The sequence below is a fragment of the Aulonocara stuartgranti genome (assembly GCF_965226115.1).
Source record: "Aulonocara stuartgranti genome assembly, chromosome: 15".
NCBI lineage: Eukaryota > Metazoa > Chordata > Actinopteri > Cichliformes > Cichlidae > Aulonocara > Aulonocara stuartgranti.
The window spans coordinates 23,843,027-23,868,062 of record NC_138951.1 but is presented as its reverse complement, the minus strand read 5'-3'; the positions used below and the strand labels follow the sequence as shown (position 1 = coordinate 23,868,062).

At 40.4% G+C, this 25,036-nt stretch overlaps 1 protein-coding gene and 2 long non-coding RNA genes across 3 annotated transcripts; 1 reads left to right on the top strand and 2 right to left on the bottom strand.

Moving 5' to 3' along the window:
• Positions 1 to 336: 336 nt before the first annotated feature.
• LOC309688644 lies at positions 337 to 5,425 on the top strand. The gene is made up of 4 exons (XR_014271135.1): positions 337 to 2,758; positions 3,478 to 3,577; positions 4,673 to 4,717; positions 5,276 to 5,425. It is a non-coding gene; the product is annotated as an uncharacterized lncRNA (long non-coding RNA).
• A 9,416-nt stretch (positions 5,426 to 14,841) lies between these two features.
• LOC309689549 (uncharacterized protein) lies at positions 14,842 to 17,928 on the bottom strand. Its single transcript, XM_082506067.1, has 5 exons — positions 17,162 to 17,928; positions 16,290 to 16,394; positions 15,394 to 15,420; positions 15,136 to 15,302; positions 14,842 to 14,911 (listed from the first exon to the last, which is right to left on the bottom strand). The coding sequence occupies exons 1-5, from the start codon at positions 17,202 to 17,204 to the stop codon at positions 14,903 to 14,905; spliced, it is 351 nt and encodes a 116-aa protein (XP_082362193.1). The 5' UTR covers positions 17,205 to 17,928; the 3' UTR covers positions 14,842 to 14,902.
• A 1,675-nt stretch (positions 17,929 to 19,603) lies between these two features.
• On the bottom strand, positions 19,604 to 20,285 carry LOC309688535. Its single transcript, XR_014271112.1, has 3 exons — positions 20,129 to 20,285; positions 20,031 to 20,059; positions 19,604 to 19,807 (listed from the first exon to the last, which is right to left on the bottom strand). It is a non-coding gene; the product is annotated as an uncharacterized lncRNA (long non-coding RNA).
• Positions 20,286 to 25,036: the final 4,751 nt, after the last annotated feature.

The window sequence follows — 25,036 nt, the reverse complement described above, 5'->3', positions numbered from 1 at the left end:
TGACTGCTGCTCGTCAAACACATTTCATTGCAATGTTGACCCTGTGCTAACTTGCATATGACAAATAAAACTGAAAACTGATAAAACTGAAAACAGTAAAGGCAAAGGGAACACATCAAGTAAGGATTTCACACTCCCACTCACAACGGCACTTTCAAAGCATAAAGCCAAATGCTTCAAAATTTCATTTTGAAGCATTTTAAAAATGAATGTGTTTGAGTTTCATTGCTCCAAAGTAATGTTTTCATATAAGCAAGATAACAACCAGTTTGCAACCATGTAAGTACAGTCCTCTATTGTGAACAGACGTGTTGGCAATCTGTCTGCGTTTATAAATTAGACAACAGTTATTTGCAGATCTTCATCAATCTGCCTGAGAGTGATTGCAGTCGGTCTGAGTTGGACTGCAACTGTTTTGAGTCAGGTTGCCTCCAAGGAGGCAGTTTATTATTTTCCTTTCCTAGTTGGACAGATGGCTGTTGTTTTGTTTTTACTGTAGTGTGCTGGGCCATTAATGGCTCAGGGGCTGCAGCGTATCCGCGCCAACACCTAAGGCCAACGTGGAATCACCGGTCAGACTAACATAAAGAAAGAATCTGTTAAATTACACATTTGTATTCATTAAGTCACAGACAATGAAAACAAGCAGAAATCAAGATGTAATATTTTTATAATTTTATTGATGTTAAATTAAAGTCCCAGCTTAGTTATGTTATCAGTGCAAGTCACTTCAATCTGTATAGCACCAAAGGAAACAATGGTGTTTTCAAGGTGCTTCACACTGTAAGGTAACAACTTACAGTATTAAAAAGAAAACCCCAAAAGAACAAACCCCTCTGAGCAAGCACGAGGCGACAGTGGGAAGGAAAAACTCCCTTTTAAGAGGAAGAAACCTTCGACAGAACCAGGCTCAGGGCGGGGTGGCCATCTGCCGCGACCATTCCTGGGGATTTCAAAAATGACTTGATCTGATCTAAATGTAAAACTAGCTCATTTAAAGTGTCCAGTGAGTTTTAGAAAATATTTTGCTGTTGATATCACGATGTCACTATAAAGTGGAAACTTTGTTTCTTCCCTTACACCTCCCAAAAAATGCCCGCACCGATGAGAAGCACTTAGATATGCAACTTGGTTCTGTGAATATCTTTCTTTTGAAAGTTTTAACAATATCTTCATCAAGATCTTGGAAGTTTAATTGCCAGAATGTCACCAAAGATGCATGCTTCCATCTTTTACAGAGGGATTTGAAAACCCTCTCGCTGAGTTTCTTGAACTTCTCTGGTGGGATTTTGTCGTATCTGGCCCTGATTTCAGTCCAGATTTTCATGGTAAGCCGGTTGGAGATAGCTTCAGCACTTTCAATGCTGAAGACTGTGCCTGATTTTTTTGAAACCTGGGAAATCAGTCCTTCCACAAAGATTTCCACTGAAAATCTGCATCTTTCTTTCTTTTCATATGATTCCAGTCTATCAGTAACTGTTACTGCCAACAGGTGTTCTTGGAATACTGAAGTAGTTATGATATTAAATATTGGTTGTTCCATTAAATTCATTGAATCCTCCTCCCCACTCCTCCCCATTTTCAATGATATTAGTGACAATTTATGTAATTTGTCACAAATATCAGTGAAAATCGCATTAGCAATGCAGTCAAAATAATTCTGCACTTTTCGGTCTAAATGCAAATCCATCCCCTTGAATTTGTCCAAGAGTAGATCCAACAAACGTTTTTGGTGAGAATGAGGGCACTTTAAAAGTTTACCAAGCTTTGAAAGCACAGCCTGAATTAATGTCTCTAACCATCTTTCAAAGTCTAAGGTTTTTTCAGGTGGCTCACAGTCTACAGAAGATCTGTGATGCTGTATCTTTTTATATGACTCCGTTTGACTTACGTTTGTTAACGGTGGGATGCTGGCTTCATGTTCAACACAGGATTTCTGCTGCTGGGGATCTGGAATTGGATTGTTTTCTGCTTTTGCAGCACTGTGTTGGTCAGCATTTTGACAGCTTTCTTCTGTGTTAGCTGTTTCTTGGCTGTTAGCATCTATATTCTGTGCTGTATCAAACTCCTGCTCAGCAGAATCGTCCAAAAATTTCACACGTGACAAAACCGTTTTGCCAGTAGTGGTGTGGACAGAACAGTTTTCATGTACAGGGGACTTCTGGGAAGACCTCAGTGGTGATACTGCTACTGACTGTGCACACAGGTCCATTACGTCCTCTACAAAACCTACAAGCCGCTTAGCGGTGAAGCAATCCGGATAGCCTGAGATAAGCTCTCCCCACTGCTTGATCGAAAAACTACTGAACAAGTTATTCAAGAGGGATACCAAAGCATGTACTGTAGAATTATCCCCATTGGTCTGAACTGTTTCATCATTTGTCATTGTGTTACAGTTCGAGCTTGCCATTTCACTTTTTTGTTTTTTATGTCTAAAATGTTGTTTTGTGTTAAACTCCGTGTTTGAACGTTTAAAGCGCTGCTGTCCCGCTGTGTGAATGCGTTTCAACTGAACAGCCAGGTCTATATATAAGGTCGGTTTAAGGTTTCTTTGTAACGTCACCTGACGTTTCTTTGTAACGTCACCAGTCAAAGGACTGGCCCGCCCCGTCATAACGAAAGGGGCGGGACAAATCTGTTGCTTAGCAACTGAAAAAAAGGCACACCGCGCTGAATGCTACATCCGGCCTGCGACGGTACACCGCCTCCGCACCACCGTTTAAACATGAAGTGTGGATGTTAGAAGATCCCAAATATGGTGAGCTACTGGGAAATTACTCACGTTTTTGTTCTTGAGAGTGAGCGATAATAAGCGACATTTTATTGAGAAATTACAGTAGTCTGTCTACAAAAACTACAAAAATGACCTAAATAAGACAGAAGTACACATTCATTTTTATCGTTTTGTCAACAACAGGGCGCATGAGGTTTGTTCAGTATTTGTTGTGTCTACAAGGCTCAGGCGCCCCCATGAAGTGTCTTATTTGTATAGTTGAAAGCATTATAAAGGAACGCAAAACTAAATTACATATAATTATAATTCTTGGCACTTTCTGGTGTGTGTGAGTTAGTGTTTCTCTTTTATGATTTGTGGGTCCAGCATCAAATTCAGAATCCTTCCCATCACACATGAGGTCTTGAATAATCATCTTATTTTAAAGACCTCGTAGTTTGATAGTTTGCTCTCAGACTGTGGGCTTCCTTGTGGTTTTTAGGATATTTAGAAGTAGAAGGGGATCATCCTTCTGTGGAACCAGCTCCCAGTTTGAATGCAGGAGACGGACACTATCTCTACTTTTAAGATTAAGTTTCAAAGTTACCTTTTTGCCAACGCATATAGCTAGGGCTGAATCAGGTGACCATGAATCCTCCCTTAGTTACCCTGGGACTACCCTGCTGGGGGATTCCCACCATGTGTTTATACACCTCTCTGCATTCAATAATTAGTTCTTGTTCATCTCTGGCTCTCGTCCACAGTGTGTCTTTTGTCCCCTTTTTCGTCTCCTCATCCCCAAAGGGTCGCAGCGGGCTGCCCCTCCCTGACCGTGGTTCTGCCAGAGGGTGCTTCCTGTTAAAAGTGAGTTGTTCCTTCCCACTGTATTGAGGTTTTTTCTTTTTAATTGTAGACTTTCTACCTTACAATCTATACCACCTCGAGGAGACTGTTGTTGTGATTCAGCTCTGCATAAATACAATTAAATCGAATTAAGTGGGTTCAGCTGTTTTGTGAAATAAATGTGAGTGACATGGTAAGTAATAGCCTGCATGTAACTCATGGTAAGAAGAGCAATATCGCCCCCTCCTGGTTCAACCTTTTTTTCTTTGCAGTAATCTTTCCAATAATAATACATATGCACTAACCTCATGCTTGCTGTTAACAATAGCCTAAAGACACAAAATCAAGTTTAGTTTTTTCCTTAAGTTTATGTTTTTTTTTATATGGTTGGCATTTATTTTGTTTCTTTTTAATAATTCTATTGATTCTATTGATTGTTTGCCAAGCACTGAGGTCTCTGCTTAGACTGTGCTACTGGGATCACTGATTTAAAAATGAGGCAAAAGCACCAAAGTTGTGCTCAAAAATAGTACAGTGAGCTACAAGCTGTTGCTGTAGTAATTCTAACACACTTATTGTTTTTAAATACATACATGTTTAGCTCTTTTAAACCTAATTATATATATATTTTTTGCAAAAGTGTCACCTAAACACCCAAATATACGTAATTCAAAACTTACTTTAATTATTACCCATTTGGCTGGTAACATGGACCCAGTCTGATGGATAGTTACTGAACAGATAGTCTTTTCTTTAAAGGCTGCATTCAGAGCAAATCATTGTAAAAACAAGACAAGTCAATAAAAAACAAGTAATAACTATAATACTAAACTACAATAGAGAGAAAATCCAGTAAATATAATTATATTATGTAAAAAATATACAAATATTTACCTCTAATTTAAAAAGACATTACAAGGGTACTAGTTTCATTTTAATCTAAACATAATCTAAATTGACACTAAATCAGTTTAAATATTACAGCTGAAGGTGATTTTAATAAATGTACTGCTGCTTGACTTTGTTTTACTACTGCAGTATAATTTATCATGTACAAAAGCTCCAAATGTTGTTTCTCTGACTTAATGTTCTGATGACGTTTGTGTTACTTTGCAGGAAATAGTCAGGACCCAGATGAACCTGTGCTGGAATTCAGTGTGGGTGAGTAATATGAGCATTTATGAAGGCTGTCCATGACCTGTAATTAAATTTAGCGTCATTAGTGCCACTCATTGCAAGTGACAGTGCACATGCTTTCAGCATGGAGTCTGCTCTTATGGTAGCAAAATAAATTCAGAAAATCTCCATCAAAAAGCAGCTCAGCAGCAGAAATATATATGGTCAGCTGGTTGTGAGTTAATGAGCATGTGAAATCAGTGTGAACATTTTGAAACAACAACTCTCCAACCTCGTAATTGTAAGACTGCCTGTGCAGCCACAGGAGCCTTCAGAGAGTCTTCCTGCTTGTCTCTTGGGTTGATTTGCTCGTGTTTTCTCACCCAGTCAATGACTGTAAAAGGGCTGGACTAATTGGAGGCAGGTGTAATTGATTGCACTGATATGCTAGTCTACTTATAGCCCACATTACAAACACTGCTGTGTTATTTTGTCTCTCAGTGCAGGTATGTAATGTGACAAAACCTCTAATGATCTGATATGTTTGGGATGGATGGGCTGTGAATTATATAGTGAATTGTCTTATTTTGTCGCTCTGTGCAGGCTTTCTACTTACAGGGTGGTGGGTCTCAGAGGACAATTGCTACCCCTGTTGAAGTGAACAACGTGTGGAGTGCAACTGGCTTTGTGGCATAGCTGGCTCTGGCCTTGGACTGTGTGTTTTTACTTTGTACCTAAATGGGACACTGGACTTCTAACTACTATTCATTGTGTTTATAAATAAAATTTTAGAATTTTATTGACTGTCATCTTTTTGCCCACGGTTGGTGAGACCTAGAATCTCTTTGTGTGTGTGTGTGTGTGTGTGTAACATCAACAGGGTTTTGCATAAAAGAGTGTGAGCAGGTCAAAAGGTCAATTCATTTATTGTAGTTTTATGGCAGCACCCTCTAGTGGCCTTGAAGCAAACAGTCTCCTAACTAAGCCATGGCATCTCTGGTCTCTCCTACTTTTGTGTGCTCTGCTGGAGGAGCAGCATTGGATCTAGTGATACTGAGTAAGCTGATTAGGACAGGCCTGGAGAAATGTGGTTTGCATGAAGTATCAGGAAAAAAACAACCTTGTATTGTAAAATAATAATACACGAATAATAAATACTTTTCATGACATTCAGATTTCTGGACTCACGAGTTCATAGAACATTAATGTTACGAAACATTGAGAAGTCTTAAAACTACATTGTATACTTATTATTTATTTACTTTAATCAGATTTGACTGGTATTTTTAAACATTAAGTTTTTGTTCCTTCAACTATTGTATTTAAACTTATGACTCACTCCCAGTATGTTTATATAACTGCCTAAAAAACGGTGAGGATGTGGCCGCAGTGGCTGAGAAGCAAGAACTTTGCTTTTTCTTTTTTTTTTTCCTTTTTTTTTAAATTGGGAAGCATAAATGAACATACCAGAAAACCCTGCACGAAGGAGCCATATTTGTTTTTTGTGTGTGCATAAGATGACGCTTTAGTATTATTACACATATGATAAGGATGTTAGCATGCAACACACAAACTCAAGTGGTGTTGCCAAGATAGTTGCTGACTGGCAAGAAACTTCTAGAAGAAATCTGGTGACAGTCCAAAGCACAAATTAGATATTCACTGAGATATTCAACATCTCTTTATCTCAGTCGGTGATCCCCACATGCTTCAAAGAGTCCATCATTGTTCCTGTCCCGAAGAAACCCCACCCTGCTTCTCTCAATGACTATCGCCCTGTAGCCCTCACCTCAGTAGTGATGAAGTGCTTTGAACGCCTGGTCAGAGACTTCATCATTTCTTCACTACCAGACACACTGGACCCACTACAGTTCGCTTACCGTCCAAATCGTTCCACAGACGATGCCATCTCTCATCTCCTCCACACATCACTCACTCACTTGGACACTAGAAGGGGGAATTATGTTAAAATGCTCTTCATAGACTACAGCTCTGCATTTAATACCATAATTCCCTCCACACTCACCACCAAGCTGGAGCATCTGGGACTCAGCTCATCTATGTGTCAGTGGATCTCCAACTTCCTAACTGGCAGACCACAGGCAGTAAGGATGGGCGGACATGTCTCAGCCTCCACCACTCTCAGCACTGGAGCCCCCCAGGGGTGTGTTCTGAGCCCCCTGCTGTACACATATGACTGTGTGGCCACTACCAGCTCCACCACCATCATCAAGTTTGCTGACGACACCGTCGTGGTGGGCCTGATCTCTGATAACAACGAGACGGCCTACCTGAAGGAGATTAGGAATCTGGAGAACTGGTGCCAGAGGAACAACCTCCTTCTAAACGTCAGTAAGACAAAGGAGCTGATAGTGGACTTCAGCACTAAGCAGGAGAGGAACTACCAGACCCCCGTCATCAACGAGTGCCCAGTGGAGAGAGTGGACAGCTTCAAATACCTCGGAGTTCACATCACGCAGGACCTGTCATGGTCCTGTCACATCAACACCGTGGTGAAAAAGGCCCGACAGCGTCTCTACCACCTCAGACGCTTGAGAGACTTCCAACTGCCCTCCAAGGTGCTCAGGAACTTTTACTCGTGCACCATAGAGAGCATCCTGGCGGGAAACATCTTAACCTGGTTCGGGAACAGCACCATGCAGGACAGACGAGCTCTACAGAGGGTTGTGCGGTCAGCTGAGCGCACCATCCGCTCCGAGCTCCCTGACCTGCACTCAATCTACAGCAGGCGGTGCTGGACCAAGGCCAGGAAGATCGTGAAGGACCTCAGCCATCCCAGCAACGGACTGTTCTCTCTGTTGAGGTCAGGAAAGTGATTCTGCTCCCTGAAGACCAACACAGAGAGACTGAGGAGGAGCTTCTTCCCGCAGGCGATACGGTTTCTCAATCACACCACCACACAGTACTGACCCACACATGTGGTTCTTACACACACACTGGACTTTCTGGACTTTGGTTTTGCACAACACTGGTCACTATATTCTTCATTTCCGGTTAATACTTGTACAGCTGCTGTTATTGTGTATATATTTATTTATATTTAGATTTCTTCATACATTCTTATATAGTTCTATATTGTGTATTGTGTATTTTGTTGTACAGTTATTTTATTTTCAACTTTAATTTATATACACTCAACAAAAATATAAACGCAACACCTTTGTTACTGCTCCTATTCCCCATGGGATGGACGTAGAGACCTAAAATTCATTCCAGATACACAATATAACCATCCCTCCCAAACAGTGGTCACAAATCAGTCCAAATGTGTGGTAGTGGGCACATCTGCTATATTGAGATAATCCACCCCACCTCGCAGGTGTGCCACATCAGGATGCTGATCTGACATCATGAGTAGTGCACAGGTGTACCTCAGACTGCCCACAACAAAAGGCCACCCTGGAATGTGCAGTTTTTTGCGCTATTGGGGGTCTGGGGACCCAGAACCGGTCAGTATCTGGTGTGACCACCATTTGCCTCATGCAGTGCAACACATCGTCGCATGGAGTCTATCAGATTGTCAATTGTGGCCTGTGGAATGTTGGTCCACTCCACTTCAATGGCTGTGCGAGGTTGTTGGATATTCGTGGGAACTGGTACACGCTGTCGTATACGCCGGTCAAGCACATCCCGAACATGCTCAATGGGTGACATGTCCGGTGAGTATGCTGGCCACGCAAGAACTGGGACATTCTCAGCTGCCATCTGCCCTGAACAATGTGAACCATGATTCATCCGTGAAGCGCACACCTCTCCAACGTGCCAGACGCCATCGAATGTGAGCATTTGCCCACACAAGTCTGCTACGGCGACGAGCTGGAGTCAGGTCAAGACCCCGATGAGGACGACGGGCATGCAGTTGAGCGTCCCTGAGACGGTTTCTGACAGTTTGTGCAGAAATTGTTTGGTTGTGCAAACCAATTGTTCCAGCAGCTGTCTGGGTGGCTGGTCTCAGACGATCTTGGAGGTGAACCTGCTGGATGTGGAGGTCCTGGGCTGGTGTGGTTACACGAGGTCTGCGGTTGTGAGGCCGGTTGGATGTGCTGCCATATTCTCTGAAACGCCTGTGGAGACGGCTTATGGTTGAGAAATGAACATTCAATGCACGGGCGACAGATCTGGTTGACATTCCTGCTGTCAGCATGCCAATTGCACGCTCCCTCATTGCTTGTGGCATCTGTGGCATTTTGCTGTGAGACAAAACTGCACATTCCAGGGTGGCCTTTTGTTGTGGGCAGTCTGAGGTACACCTGTGCACTACTCATGATGTCAGATCAGCATCCTGATGTGGCACACCTGTGAGGTGGGATGGATTATCTCAATATAGCAGATGTGCCCACTACCACACATTTGGACTGATTTGTGACCACTGTTTGGGAGGGATGGTTATATTGTGTATCTGGAATGAATTTTAGGTCTCTACGTCCATCCCATGGGGAATAGGAGCAAAAACAAAAGTGTTGCGTTTATATTTTTGTTCAGTGTATGAAGACGTGGATTCTCCTTTTCACATGTTAGCATGTTGTTTGGCCAGCTGTGGCTTACATTACCACAGCTGTGATAAAATTATCAGGAGTACTTCTATGTCTATGAGGGGAAAGCTTTCCTTGTTTACATATAATATAATAATGATACAGATAATGAAAGTCAGACAAAGTGGATCATGTCTTTTACAAAGTGCATAAATAAATCAAGCAGATTTTTTTTCGGTTGTGGTTTCTGAGTTGTGAAATGTCTGCAGCTCCGGAGTGGACTGTATTTGATTTGTCACATTGAAAGAGGGCCAGAAAATTACATAATCAGTGAAGCCAAACACATGTCTCTTTCCTAATATGGGCAATGTCTTTAGTAAAACTCAGCTGTAAGCATGTCTCCAGGCTCTGAATTGAAGGATTTTAGCACACAATGTTATGTGTTTTCAAACTCACAAAATCATATTTTACGTTCTTGAAGCAATAACCACGTGAAACTGAAGTTTAAATACTTTTCTTCCCTACATCCTGTGTGCAAGAGTCAATTATAGCATCATTTGGAGAGTTATATTTCATTTAGCATGTTATCGCATATCTGAAGGGGACCTAAAATAAAGCACAGTTCAGTCAGAGGGTCTCTTATTGATTGAAATCAACTTTTCCTGCTTTTAGGAGATAACTGAAAGTATACATGAAAGTGCCTTATCTTTTATAACCACAGGTTTTTTTTTATAATGGGTGTTTGTGTAAACTGTGTGTCACAGAAATAAAAGGCTGCTGTGGCGTGATGGTTCTTCGTAGTGGTCTGACACCGAGGGCAGAGGGGCTGCTCTGAGATCCTTCCCTTGCTAGCATGTGAAAAACCGGTTGAGCTGTTCGTCTTGTTTCATTAACGGGAATAAGTCTCTAAAGCAGCGGGGCCTGTGGAAGCGCAGACCCAACACTTTCCAGTAGCATAAGATTTTTTGCCAAGAAGTGCGACAGCAAAGAACTGATTGTCCAAATATAAGTTTCCTTACTTTTTCTATGAAGTTTATATGTTTGTAAAAATAAAGTAAACCATCTGCTCTAAACAGGTTTACATAGACTCAAGATTCCTTTTATCATTTTCTTGAAAATGTGTTTTTGGGGTGTTTTGCAAAACTAACTTTCCTCAGTCACACACTTTTTTCCTTCAGTTAAAAAACTTGTAGATCTGGCATATTGATCGATCACAGGTTTGATAGCTTATCTCTGGACAGTCAGCTTAAAGAAGAATTTGCAAAGTTCATTGTATTTATTTAAGATCATTTTTGACAGCCACAGCTGTGACACATCAATGATTTTTATAAGATATTTATCACAGACTGACAGAACTACGAGAAACACCTTTTAGTTATCGTCCTTTTTAGTCGTCTGAAAAGTTCATATAAAAGCAGAGGTTTCTCCGTTTTAAAGACACAGAACATTTTTAAGACACAATCACACAAGTAGATATTTCAAGAAGACAGTGTAAACAAACATTTAGGGGCTGTGGTTTCACATGTTGCTCCACCTATCATGCGTTAGAGTCACCTTCCAGTAAGTTTCCAGGTCACTTACCCAGTATATGTACTCAGACTGGAACCAGTATGTTTGAGATTCATACAACCAGAAAACTGTCTCCTCTGTTTATTGTGTGAATTCACACTATTGAGATCCTGTTTCTCTTTAAACTTTATTCTACCTTATTCTAGTTGCTCCGACCTTTGCTGGTTAACTACTCCCTCCGTTTTCAGCCGATTTCCACCATTTAAACTTGAATCTGTTCTGCTCCCTGTGCTAATGCCAGCTGTATCTTTTGGTGGTCATACCTTTCATACTTTTTGAGATATTACAGTTTTTGCCCGTTGCTTGAACACTACAAACCCATGCTTAGACTAAAGTAACACAACTTGAAGCTTTTGTTACCATACCTCAAACACATGTACCCCTACCTTAAACAAAAGCGCTGCTTTGCACCCTAGTTGCAATTATGCAACACACTTACTCCTTTATGCAACACACATGGTCCTGCATGCTACACTCTATTTCATACATAAGACACTTTGTTCACAAAATGAAATTTCAGGGTGCCATTTGGAAAACACATGTACCCAAAATACAAAACACATCGGGTAATTGCAACCACTCAAATACACACCTGAAGGCACTTACTTGTAAAACTGAACACCAATTAGCCAACTACAAAAAGCCCTCAGTTTAGCCAATTCAAGAACTTTGCAAGCATGGATGGAGGGAGAGCAAGAGGAGGAGGAGGAGGAGCAGCAGCAGCAGCAGCAGCAGCAGCAGCAGCAGCAGCAGCAGCAGGAGCAGGTCGATGTCGAAGTCGAAGAGGCCATGCACGGACCCATATTTCTGATGATATAAGAGCAACTTTGGTGGACCATGTCATCAACCATGGCCTGACTATGAGGGAAGCTGGGCAGAGAGTCCACCCACATCTAAGCTGCTTCACAGTGGCATCTGTAATAAGAACATTCCAACTAGAAAACAGGTCTGTCTTCACCTCTCTACCTTCTACTCCACTCAGATGGTTTTTATAGCACTGTTCTACAGTATATACCATTACCATATCAAGTGTACAGGGTATTGCAGGGTGCTAAGGCTCCTTTTGCAGCCAAAGTGGTAGTTTCTGTGAAACATAGCATGATTACTTATATTGAAGTACAGTGGATGACACAGTACATACAGTAAAGTACTGTAAGAAAAATAAGCAAAGCGATGACAATATGTGGTTGTATTTCTCTAGACTGACTCGAAGACCTTCTGGGGGAGGACGCCAACGCCTGTTCACACAACAGCAGGAACTTGCCGTTGTGGACCTAGTGAGGGCAGACAATGCCATCCGTCTCCACCAGCTACGAAAGCAAATACTTGCAGACAGGCAAGTGTTCAACAGCATAAACCATGTGAGCATCACCACCATCAGACGCATCTTGGGTAAACACAGCATCACCATGAAGCAGCTCTACAGAGTCCCATTTGAGAGGAACAGTGACAGGGTCAAAGGACTTTGAGCTGAATATGTACGGGTAAGTGTAACTGTCCTTTACATGTACAATACAGTATTGGTGAAATCCAGTAGCAGCTGAATATGTACCATATCAGTACCACATGGATCCATTCTGAGAGCTACACAGGTACCTGTGTGATGGGGTTCTGTATGTGTAGCACTGTAGTACAGTAATATGTTCTCTTGGCCATGGATGGAGTTGCACAGCCTCATGAATTCATTTTCATTGATGAAGCTGGATTCGACCTGTGCAAAACAAGACGACGGGGTCGTAATGTCATTGGTCAAAGGCAATTGTGCACGTCCCAGGGCAGCGCAGGGGAAATGTCACATTGTGTGCCGCCATAAGCCTTCGAGGGCTTCTGCATCATCATGCAAAACTAGGTCCATACAACAGCCAACATATACTCACATTTCTAGATGCTCTCCATAACATAGTTGTACAGAACAGACCAGATCAGCCCAGGTTTGTTTCCATCAGGCTGCTCTGGTCCAGGCCTGGTTCTCCAACCACAACCAACTTGAAGTGGTATACTTGCCCCTTACTCACCATTTTTAAACCCTATACAGGAATTTTTTTTCGGCTTGGAGATGGCGTGTATATGGCCGCCAACCACATGCCCGCATGCCTCTTCTGCAGGCAATGGAACAGGCCTGCGGCGACATTCAGGTGACAGCAATCCATGGATGGTTTCGACATGCAAGAGGATATTTTCCCCGGTGCCTAGCGAGAGAAGACATTGCTTGCGATGTCGATGAGGTCCTGTGGCCAGACGCCAACAGACGGCGGGATCCATGAGCCCACGTATGCACAATTGTCATGATTTTTTGTGTTTACAGTATGGTGTTTTTTCTATTACTGTATTATGGTGTTTTTTGGGTTTTTTTGCTTTCTCTGAATTCATGGTAAATGGCCTGCATTTGTATAGCGCTTTACTCAGTCCCTAAAGACCCCAAAGTGCTTTACACTACATTCAGTCATTCACCCATTCTCATGGTACTGCAATGTACAATACTGAGTAGGCCTATTTGTTGTTTTGGTTGTTTGAAAATGTGTCTCCTGAAAATATGCCTTCTGAATAAACAATGAAAGACTGCAGTGTTTTATATAAAGTAGACTAGTGTGCTCCCCCTGATCTGTAAGTGTTTGCATATGATGCAAGTATGTGTCATTTTGTCAACAGTTACATTTTGACAAAGGAATGTTAGGTTTTGACAGCAGAGTTTAGGTTTTGAGAGTTTCAATTTGGCACAGATGTGAATGGTATATTTCCCAGTGTTGTGTCGTGTGTACCCAGAGGTTGCCCTTTGTTACAAATTAAAGTCTACAAATCAATGACATCACACTGGCCTATGTTTATTCAGTCTATGATTACATGTCAGTGAGATCTTGGAGCTGCCAGCATGCAAAGCTGCAGCTTTAGAATTTAGGCTCTAATCCTTTTTTCCACCATTTTTTTTAAATTTTTCTTCTTCCTTTGTTTCTCAGACATGTATGTTTTTTTTTTTTTGGTTTTTTTTTTCTCCCATCATTTCCTCTTATTGTCCCTTTACATACTCTTTGCCTCGCTCCAGTCTACTGCCAGAGTTTCAGTATTTTATTCACTTAATAGCAGGACAGAATACCACGTGACTGTGGCCTTGTGTTATACCCTCTCTGCTGCAGTGATGCTGCAGACAAACACAAACATCGTGATCAGACATTTAAGAAAAGCCTCTTACAGATGAAGGTCTGTGTCTCTTGACCTAAACACATAATCAAGTTAAATCTAATTTATGTTCATCAGTGCCCCTCACACTGTAACTTAAAGTAATACATTTGTTACTGGTTAATTACAGAAGCACGTTTGTGAGCATAAAGATGTAAGCCTTGGACCATCGGGATGAAATGTGGTTGGGAAACTTAACAAGCATTGATAAAGCTTCATCAGTAGTTCGAACAATGCCTCAAAACCTTCGCTCACCACAGGTGGTTAGCAGACTGTGGTTGTACCATGCAGCCTAATAACATGCAGTAAATTGCAGGTTAAAGCAGTCTGCTTACACATTGTTAAACGAGGGAAGGGAACTAATGTGGCTGTCACATGACCCTTTTGTCCCATTTCATCCCAGCATTTGATTAAATTGCTGCTCACTACTTAAAACTGATCACATAAAACTATTTTTCTTCATCTTTTAATGATTACCAAAGTCTGTGAATCCCCAAATTGTTCAGTTGTTCTTTTTGCTCCCTATGAGGTCACTTTTACCATGTGACAAAAACAACACCCCACTGTACACACTTGAGCCACCAGCAACTTTATAAATCCCCAATAAAAAGCTGACAGGTTGCAATGATGTTCCAAATAACTTATTAAGAAAACAACTAAATACACAGAAAATATTATGAAAACTGGTTTATTTTATATCTCCTAGTTTGAAGTGAAGCAATAAAAACATGTATAAAACATCACAAACTGTAATATTATACAAATGCTTACGTCCTGCTGATGCAATGGAGACATCTTCCAGTGACAGTCTTCATCCGTGTGAGTGTGAGGAGGCTCCTAAACCCACCGACACAGAAGTGCATGTTCACAACTCCCTCTGTGCAGGTGGGGTCAGGGCCCTCCTCACCCTGGGTGAAGAGGGGTGGTGCTGTGGCCAGTCAGGTATGAAGTGCTGAGAGTGGATCTTTGGTCCTCTGTGCAGCTCTGTCCACTCTCAGCTGCCCTGCAAAGCAATAACACGAGAAAGACGTCATTTTAACACAAAACAGCATTTCCATTGTTGGTAGCTGCAGCATGTTGTTAAAATGCAATTTTAAACTCAACATATACACACAATAACTATAACTAAACTTAAACCTACAGTACTGTAGGACAATGATTTACACCAGCTATTGGAAGGATTTAGTCTTCAAGACAGTTTGTAGCCAATGTGAGGTGATAACTTACATAGCTGGAACACAGCACCACTCTCCAGTTTGTCATTTGGTCATCCATCCTTCTCATCGGGTTGGGGTAAGGCTGTCTTCTGGGTGGAGTATCTCTCTGTGTTAGCTCCGTCCTGGGCGTTGAGTGTCTGAAGTGCTGAATGCTGGGAGAGGACAAGTGTAAAGCACCTGAAGACAAAAAGACAAAGAGAAAAGCATGAATTCACAGATCACAGAGTTGTTCACTTTACTTTTCTTCTGTTATGTGTTTTTACCTTACCTCTGATCCCTGAGCCACAGGCTATACCTTATGTAAAAACAAGAGACTACAGTCAGTTCACGACATCATTTTAAACCTTTTCTACTTATTTGTGTTGACATTAAGTACGGACTTACCTTTGTCCTGCATGGTGAGCTAGAGCTTGAGAAAAAAATGTTAGTCATTTACAAACACTGCAAAGGCCAACTTAAACATTTAAAGCTTAAAAACAAGTTCTAACATAATCTAGTCAGAGTCGCTGTCATCAAGTGAAAGGTTAAAAGGCCTTTCCCAGAAGCGTCTGACACCAACAGAACCCGAGGATGTTGAAGGGCCATAAAACGTGTCATCACTTACCTTGCACCTCTTTGCACTTACCTCATCAGTGCAGGTGTCGTCTCCGCTTCTCTTTGCTGAGGAGGTGAGAGCTGAGGTTGAAGGAGAAGCTGAGAGAGTAGCGGAAGAAGGAGCAGGAGAGGAAGGAGCTGAGGGAGCAGGGGAGGAAGCAGCTAAGGGAGCAGGAGAGGAAGCAGCTGAGGGAGGAGCAGAGGAAGCAGGAGAAGCTAAAGGATCACCAACCGGGAAGAGTGGGGCGTTGGCCTGGCCGAAAGGCGGCATGGCGAACGGGGCAGCACCTGGAGCAATAGGATGTTGCCAATCGTGCCAAAACGGCTCTGGAGGGAGCTCCTGGATGAGAGGGGAATCAGCTCTCTCATCCATGGTGTCATACCCCGAGTCGTCACTAGGCCAATCGGCCCACTCTTCTGAGTTGTTCCAGTCAGAGGAATTGTCAGTGTCTTCACTCACCTCTTCGACGTCCTCAGGTATGTAGGGAGGGTACTCACCTTCCTCTTCACTGTCATCAGGATCCTGTGCTTCAGGAGAAGAGGGTGAGGATGGGAGAGGGATATACTCACCATACTCACCTTCACTGACACGCTCGGTATCAGAGTCATCCAGGATCCTGATGACCTCTGGAAGGCCTTCTTCTGCAGGACGCTCAACCACGTAGTCGAGACGACCTGTGAGGAAACAAGTTTAAAATAACATTAAGAATGTAATAAACATCAAGTGCTAAAGGAACAGAGCTACATCTGTTAGTTTGAGCAGACGATGAGAGAAAAGCATTTTAGGCTACATTTATGTCAGACTGAATGACACTTCTACTTGTTCATGCAAGCAAAAAACAGCTAAGTCAACTAAGTTCACATCATTAACTGCTATATAATAAGATATAGTAGTGGCATAACATAAGGATACCATTATTACTACTGTACTATGATTACTGTTTTCATATTCTTTTTTATATTCATTTATTTTTGTTATTTTTTATTATCATGTTTTGTAGCAGGGGAAAAGTTATAGTTTATTTCAATAAAGCCTTTGATCCAAGAAGAACAGGATGTTAGGAAGGGACCGGGATCTGGTGTGTTTACACCTGTGTGTTCTGACGTCATGACATGCTGAAGATGCTGTTACCACAGAGACTGATTTTGGGGCATTTTACAAATTTTAGTCCGTTAAGCTATTTTTAACCAAATCATTAAAAAAGTGTCAAATTTGAAGCCTTCAAATCAAAGTAACACCTTTTTTTTCAAATTCATACACCAGTCGTTAATAATTTCTACACCTCTCCCGGAAAATTTAAAGCATACAAACAATTTACGGGGAAAAATCTTGGAATAAGCATATTTTGATAACATTAAAACTTGATATTCACACTGGAACTTATTAAATTATTACAGTCATTTAGTAGCTCTTAAAATAACTGAAGAAATGTTAAAAGTACCTGCAGCGAAGTCCAGGGGGCTGTCGAGTCCACGACGAGCCATCTTCAGGCTTTGCTGTATGAAAAACAAGTACAAACAATCCAAAGATGAAGTACTTGTTGTGGCGAGCAAGTCAAATCCGCTTTCAGTAAATATTTTCCGAAAACTTAACTTTCCACAGGCTGAGGTTGGAGCAGGTCAAAACAAGTCCAATAGCAAGTGTAAAGGGACGAATGGAACCTTGTGCAGCATTTATATACCCTCCGCAGGCCATGGTTACGGTTGCCAACATTTTTCTTTTAAAAGCTAACAATAACTTAGCGTTCTCGCTACTCACTATGCTGTTAAACAGCTATATGTTAGCAATGACAACATTTAACAATGCTAGCCGTGCTGATTAGCCTTAGGATTGCTTGAGGTTGTTTCCAGCTCTAGTGGTCATAAGCGAACTTAGTTCTGTGCCAGCTTTTAGCACGAAAATCAATCTTGTAAAGCTCACTATTAAACTGACAAAGCCTTAGAGCCTAGAAACTATGATACTTAAAACTGTGCTATGTTTGTCTCATAGCATATAGCAAGACCCCATAACTGACCTTTGACCTCTTCTCAAGATTAGATAATGCTATATAGAGCTATTTTAACACTATGTTTCTTACTGCCATTGTTTGACAACATATAAGCATAAAGGAAATGATATATGGAGATTCTAAATATCAGGTTATTATGACTTTATTATAAACTTTACAGTAACAGTTCAGAACTATTAAGCAAGCTTAGTTTTGGAAAAATCCCATTTGTGATCAAAAATTTTTACTTCATATTTATTACTAAATAATTCAATAAATTATACTCAAGTACTGAATAGTCACAAAAAATAGTAATTATGCTGAAAATTATGTTAAAGTGGTTTTCGACTGAGCATATAAACAAAAGCCTGGGAAAAAGTTCTGTTGAACAACACACATATGTTACCAATATTGTAGCCGGTGTTATTTAATAATTTGTTTTATTTTTGATACAATTTCAAACTTTATTAACCTTTTCAATAAAACAAAGTCTCAGATTTAATTATTCTGAAACTAAGTTTAAGCTTCCCAGAACGTTTTGTTGCAAGTTACATTACTGATATAAGAAATATAAAATGTTTGTATTGTTCACCCACAAGTGCAGTCTCTGGCTCAAACACAGAAGCTTGATATGTTTGGTTGTCAGTCCAGACATTCCTAAAGAAAGTTGTCCTTCTTCAGCTCCAGACCTTTCTAGATAAAAATGGCATTAGTGAAGTATTTCAGTCTGGTTTTAAAAACGCACCACAACACTGAAACTGCTCTTGTAAAAGTTTTTAATGACCTTTTAACTTTTCTGACTTGGGAGATTTTGCCATTTTAATACTGTTAGACCTCAGTGCTGCATTTGATGGGATTCTTATCGCTCGGCTTGAGCACTGTGTCAGAATCAAAGGGACTGCTTTGGAGTGGTTTAAATCTTACCTGTCCAACCAAAGTTTTTCTGTTAGATTGGGGGAAACATCGTCCTCAGAAGCCTCACTTTCTTGTGGGGTCCTCAAGGAGTCCAATCTTGGTCCAGTTCTCTTTTCTATTTATATGCTCCCCATGGGTTCAATTTTTTGAAAAACATGGGATCTCATTCCATTGCTATGCAGACAACTCACAGATTTACCTGCCACTGAAACGTGAATCTGTGAGTCGTCTGAAGGGTTTGCTAGATTGTTTGGAGGATGTTGAGGATGGCATGGATGGCTTTTAACTTCCTTAACCTAAATGAACAGAAAACAGAGGTGATTGTGTTTGGTCCCTGTGACCGCTGTGACTTTGGCCCTTTAGGAATTCATAATAATAATAATAAAAACCTTTGCAAGGAACCTAGGAGTGTTTTTTTTTTTTACTCTAATCTAATGTTTGATAAACAGATTAATGCTGCCTTTGCTGTAACTGCTCCTAAGCTCCCTTCACGTCAGGACTTCCCCAACATTGGACACTTTTAACTGACCATTCATCCTCCTCTTTCTCTCATTTTTTACATTCATCAGGTCCTCAGAGTACTCGTTCCATCTTCCCAACACACTCTTTTCACTGTTTAGCACATTTCCATCTTTATCCATCTTACTCCACAAATAGTCTTTTCCTTCGGGGCCGACAAACTGACAACTTTCAACATAATCCATTTGATTTCCAGCTTCAAACTCGTGATAATGACGGACACTCTCTTCACCCTGAAACAGCATTCATGAAATCTTCCTTCAAGATTACAACTACTTGATTTACAGTGGAGTGAAAAAGTCTTTGGCTTCTTCCTTATTTCCTTTTTTTGTATGTTTTTCACATGTGAAAGTTTCAGATCAATAAACAAATTTAAATATGAGGCTATTTAAAAAAAACAAACATCAATCATCCAAACAATTTATTCAAAAAATGGAATTTTGAAACAAGTGAGCTGTAAATACAAAATTGCAGTTGCACTAAAACACATTTTTGCATTGTCCAACTTTCTTATCTCTCGTCTGCTCTCACAGTGAGTCACACACATTTGTATTTACAGAGCACACTTTGACAAGTAGTCTAAACTCTGGGTGAAGTGTGTGATCACACCGAGTCCCAGCTGGTTTGAGGAGCAGACTGAGTCTCTGCAGGGTTTAAACTCAGTCCCTGGAAAACAGACACAGTCCAGTTATATCTGGATGAAAACTGTCTCTGTGAAGGCAGTTTTGTTTTTGTTAACACTCCCTCAGAGAGGGACAGCTGGTTCATGTTTATTTAATCCCATTATCCAAAGACACTTCTACATCATCATCCACAGTTATGGGTCAATGACAATATCAAATAACAAGATCAGAATAACAACCTTAGGATTATTGAGATTTGTACTTACTGTGGTTTCATCCATCTGAGTTTTGTTCCCTAAAATGAGAGAAGAAAGTCAATTTCAGTTTTGTTTTAAAATTCAAAATCATTCAATCTTAAATGTACCTTTATGTCTTGTCCTTATATTGACTGTTGCAGCAGTTATTAAAAGCGCTGCTAATCCCACAGAGACAACAATGAACCTCAAAGAAACAAAAAATCTGTCAAACACAAAAAATGTGATTATTAAAATTATTTGGTTGCAGTTTTCTGTTCCGTGTAAATTCCTTTCTTTTAAAAATGTAACAGCATTTTATTAATAAATGTGCAAATTTCTGTGATATGATTTGTATTTAAAAGTATTTATATACAAAGTTAAAGTGAGTTTTCATTTGCATATCATTTCAAAAGCTCAAATAAATTTAAAATAAACAGATATTTATGCAACCAGCTTAATCTTCAGTCCTGCTTTTGAAGGACTCTTCATTGTTGGGGTTGTTTCTGATTTTGTGCTTATTTCAGTTTTTCTGGCTGGATTCTTTGTTGTTTTTGTGTCACCTGAATAAATGAAAAAGTAAAAGCACAAAAGTTTTTCATGTTTCTCATCTGATGTAAACATGAGAAACAATATTCTACTTTCACACTTGAAATATTTAAGTAAATGTTTGATGTGATTTTACTTATATTACAGTTTTTGCCCACTGCTTGAACACATTTTGCAAAACCCCGCTCGCTGTGCCAAAACTGTACACACAAGTACACATGACACAACACTGGGAAATATACCATTCACATCTGTGCCAAATTGGAACTCTACTCCCAAAACCTAAACTCTGCTGTCAAAACCTAACATTCCTTTGTCAAAATGTAACTCTGTTGACAAAATGACACATACCTGCACCATATGCAAACACTCACAGATCAGGGGGAACACACTAGTCTGCTGTACATAAAACACTGCAGTCCTTGATTCCCATTGTTTATTCAGAAGGCACATTTACAGGAGACACATTTCCAAACAACCATAAACGCAAATAGACCTACTCAATACTGTACATTGCAGTACCATGAATACAGGTACAGCAAATAAAACAACAACAACACAATAGTACTGCAATAGAAAAAACACTATACTGTAAACACAAAAAACCATGACAATTGTGCATAAGTGGGCTCATGGATCCCGCCGTCTGTTGGGGTCTGGCCACAGGACCTCATCAACATCGCAAGCAATGTCCTCTCCCGCTAGGCACCGGGGTAAATATCCTCTTGCTCTCCCTCCATCCATGCTTGCAAAGTTCTTGGAATGGCTACGCTGAGGGCTTTTTGTAGTTGGCTAATTGGTGTTCGGTTTTGCAAGTAGGTGCCTTCAGGTGTGTATTTCAGTGGTTGCAATTACCCGATGTGTTTTGTATTTTGGATACATGTGTTTTCCGAATGGCACCCTGAGATTTCATTTTGTGAGCGAAGTGTCTTATGTATGAAATAGAGTGTAGCATGCAGGACCATGTGTGTTGCATGAGGGAGTAGGTGTGTTGCATAATTGGTACTGGGGTGCAAAGCAGCGCTTTTGTTTAAGGTAGGGGTACATGTGTTTGAGGTATGGTAACAACAGCTTCACGTTGTGTTACTTTAGTCTAAGCATGGGTTTATAGTGTTCAAGCAACGGGCAAAAACTGTATTGTCTGTTTGTCTCTGTTTGTCTCTGTTTCCCCTGCGAAAGACTGGCGACCTCTCTGGGTTGTACCCCTCCTCTCGCCCTATGATAGCTGGGATAGGCTCCAGCTCCTCTGTGACCCTGGTAAAGATAAGCGGAAGATAATAAATATATGGAGTATGTTGATGTGGTGGAGGAGGTACAAGTATCTGGGCATCCACATCTGGCCATTTTCTCTAACAGGCTGATTCAGTTCCACTGTCACAAAGACTGAAACAAAAAGCATTTCATACCCCACATGTGATCACCTTCTATTATAAGCTACAACAACAATAATAATAATCATCATCATCATCATCATCATCATCATCATCTCATCATTGTTGTCCATGTATCTTCTCGTCTTCACTGCGTAGGCAGATCCTGAAGTTTCCTACGCTACGCTACACCAAAACCACGAATACAGTTTTTTTAATTGGTTTGGCGCAGTTTTCACAAGCAACTGGTACATTTTCAAAACTCTTAGTACTTATATCACAACAGATCATCAAAAGTGCACCTTTTTCAAACATTTCAGCATATTTTCAATTGTGTTAGTACAATACACATAATGACAAAATATCATTTTCACTACACAAAATAAGTGTTTCATCTAAATAAATGTTTCGTTCACAGTTACTGCCTTTCATAATGTTGTCACTATAAAATTTTTGATTTGCATCTCTTATCATTCAGTTTACAGTTTTTTCTGAATGCTTAAACCCTAACTGTGATTCCTGTAGCACAATCTCTAAAACTATTCAGACTTATAGCAAAACCACTCACTGAGTTTGCAAAACTAAAAGCACAAAAACTGCTTTGCACTCAGTTTGCAATTTTGTAACACACACTTTGCAAAACTGTAGGCACAATTCACTGCACAACACTCAATTACCAAATTTCCAACACACTCCTAGCAAAGTATACACATGTATGGCTATCATTAACACTATTTTGCCAACTGTCTGGCACACTTTCACATGTCAAAACTTTCTTAGATAATTAGTTCACTTTGCAATCAGCCTAAGCACTATAATACAGGTAAGCTGTGTGTGCGGAGTACAATGGAGGGAGCAGAAAGAGTGAGAAGTAGAGGAGGCCGAGGAAGAGGACGTGGAGGTGAAGAAGTAGGATGAAGAGGACGACAAGGACAAGGAGGAGCAAGAGGAAGACGAGGAGGGGGGAGAGGAAGATGAGGGGGGGAGAGGAAGGGTAGGAAGAGTAAGAAATAGAATTGCTGATTACATCAGAGCTACAATAGTGGACCATGTAATCAACTATGGAATGACCCTGAGGGTAGCTGGCCAACGGGTCCAGCCTAACACGAGCCGCTACACTGTAGCAAGTACCATAAGGACATCTTGAAATGAGAATCGGTGAGTACAGTCACTTTGCACAAAGATTTGTAGCACTGCCATATGCCAATGAGAAACACACCAATACCATTGATGTAAAAATACTGAAATTGTTACTTTACAGAATTGCTAGATGACCAGATGCTGGGGGCAGAGGAAGCATGTTCACTGCAGACCAAGTAACCCATATAGTCATTATAGCGATTGCAAATAATCCTATACTTGGAAATAAACACTTGTGTTTGTTTTGATGTGTTTGAATAAACACCAGTACTTGAAGTTTGGATCCCTCTATGCTTATGGCTCTATGACAGAAGTATGAGCTCAAACTGACATAGCTTACCTTGTGCACAGAGAAAGCAAAAGCCAGATGTGTTTTGTATTCATACCATCAGTGTGCAGTTGGCGCATTGTGTGCTTAGTAGATGATGGCTTGTGTGTACTGTTTGATACGGAAACACCATTTTTACGAAGGTGTGAAGAGTTAATCTGGCTGTGTTTGCTTTTGCAAGAGAACTACAATGTTTTGATTATTGGGTGACAGGTTTTCTTATTTGTGAGTTTTGCAAAGTTAGCCAATAGTTACAATAAATGTGCTTAAGCAATCAGAAAAAACTGTAAATGAAATCAACCACAAAGAGAAACATCCTTTTTCATTATTTATTTCTCCACATGACACAGAAGTCGTTTGACACTTTACAAACATCCGTTTGTATTTTGATTTTAAAAAAAAGTTTATGTCAACAGTGTAAGAAATTACTGATAGTTACAGAGATTACCCCAAAACCATCAAAGACTGTGCTCTGAGGATATTTGTGCGTTTCCACTTGCAGTTAATGCAACACATTTGAAGAAAGGGAATCAACCATTTCATACAACCAAGGATGTCACGACTCTGAAACAGACTGAAATCATGTGACAAACATGTGCAGTAAGCCGTATCGTACCATTATACTCATGTAGAGCTGGAATGATGAAGGTTTTCCGGTAACCTAGAAATATATTAGACACTTAGTTTTGCTTTTGCTCATTTTAAAACAAAAGATCAATCGGATTGTTTGGTGTAGTAAAAATATTTTCTCTGTATTTTGTTAGAAATTTTCTTTTGAAAAACCTCGAGGCGTAAACCACCATTGCTGGTTTTCAGAGGACTGTGCCAACCCAAACAAACATCTGATGAAGCTGGTCCAGTAAATTGGTCTAAACGTAAAAATGCATTCAGGATTTATCTTCTTTGACATCCTCATTGGTCCCTTTAAACATCATTAATCAGATGCAGCAGCTGCAAATTATATATATATATGTAAAAGAGACATCGATAGCAGCACCCACTTCCTATTTCTTCCCTTTGCCCCTCGATTTGGCTCATCGATGCACAAACACTGATCATCTCTTAACCATTTCAAACAAGACAGATTCTGGTTCTATATGTTAATTATGTTAATGGTTTTAAGACATGTAAAAATAAAGGAACCTTGAAATACAGCAGGAAAGAAAACAAGTAAACATTTGTGTGACTGGAGAAAAAAAAAAGTTCTGTGTTACAGCAGCATGTTATAAACTTTAACTCAGTATTAAATCTAGTATTTAAACCTACTTGCACCCCTCGGGGGCAGGAAATGAGAAATGTATAGATTTCAGAAAAGATACATTTTTGTTTCTCTGACAGTTTGTAGGACAAAGAAGCAGCACACTGTCACAATCAGCAGGGCTGATTGTGTGTAGAGTGAAGGGTGGACCCAAATGCAGACGGAAACAAAAGGCAAAATGCAAGGCTAACAATAAACTAAACTGGGTGAGCTAAATTAACTTAAAAACCTACAACAGGAACATGGACTTGCCGCGAGGAGACTTGACGCAACTTCTTGGCTTGCAAACAAAGCAGACGATCTGACAATGACACACTGAAAACACAGGACTTAAATACACAGGAGGTGATTAGGGGAAGTGGGAACACATGGAGGAACAGCTGACTGACATGAA

Bases quoted from the DNA above. Each gene is read 5' to 3' on its own strand.
- LOC309689549 (XM_082506067.1), bottom strand. From the start codon at position 17,204: ATGGCTCGTCGTGGACTCGACAGCCCCCTGGACTTCGCTGCAG. The intron at 15,421-16,289 runs GTGAGTATATCC...TTTTTACATAAG, and splicing joins TGTCAGTGAAGGTGAGTATG to GTATAGCCTGTGGCTCAGGG. The intron at 15,303-15,393 runs GTAAGGTAAAAA...TTTTGTCTTCAG, and splicing joins CTGTGGCTCAGGGATCAGAG to GTGCTTTACACTTGTCCTCT.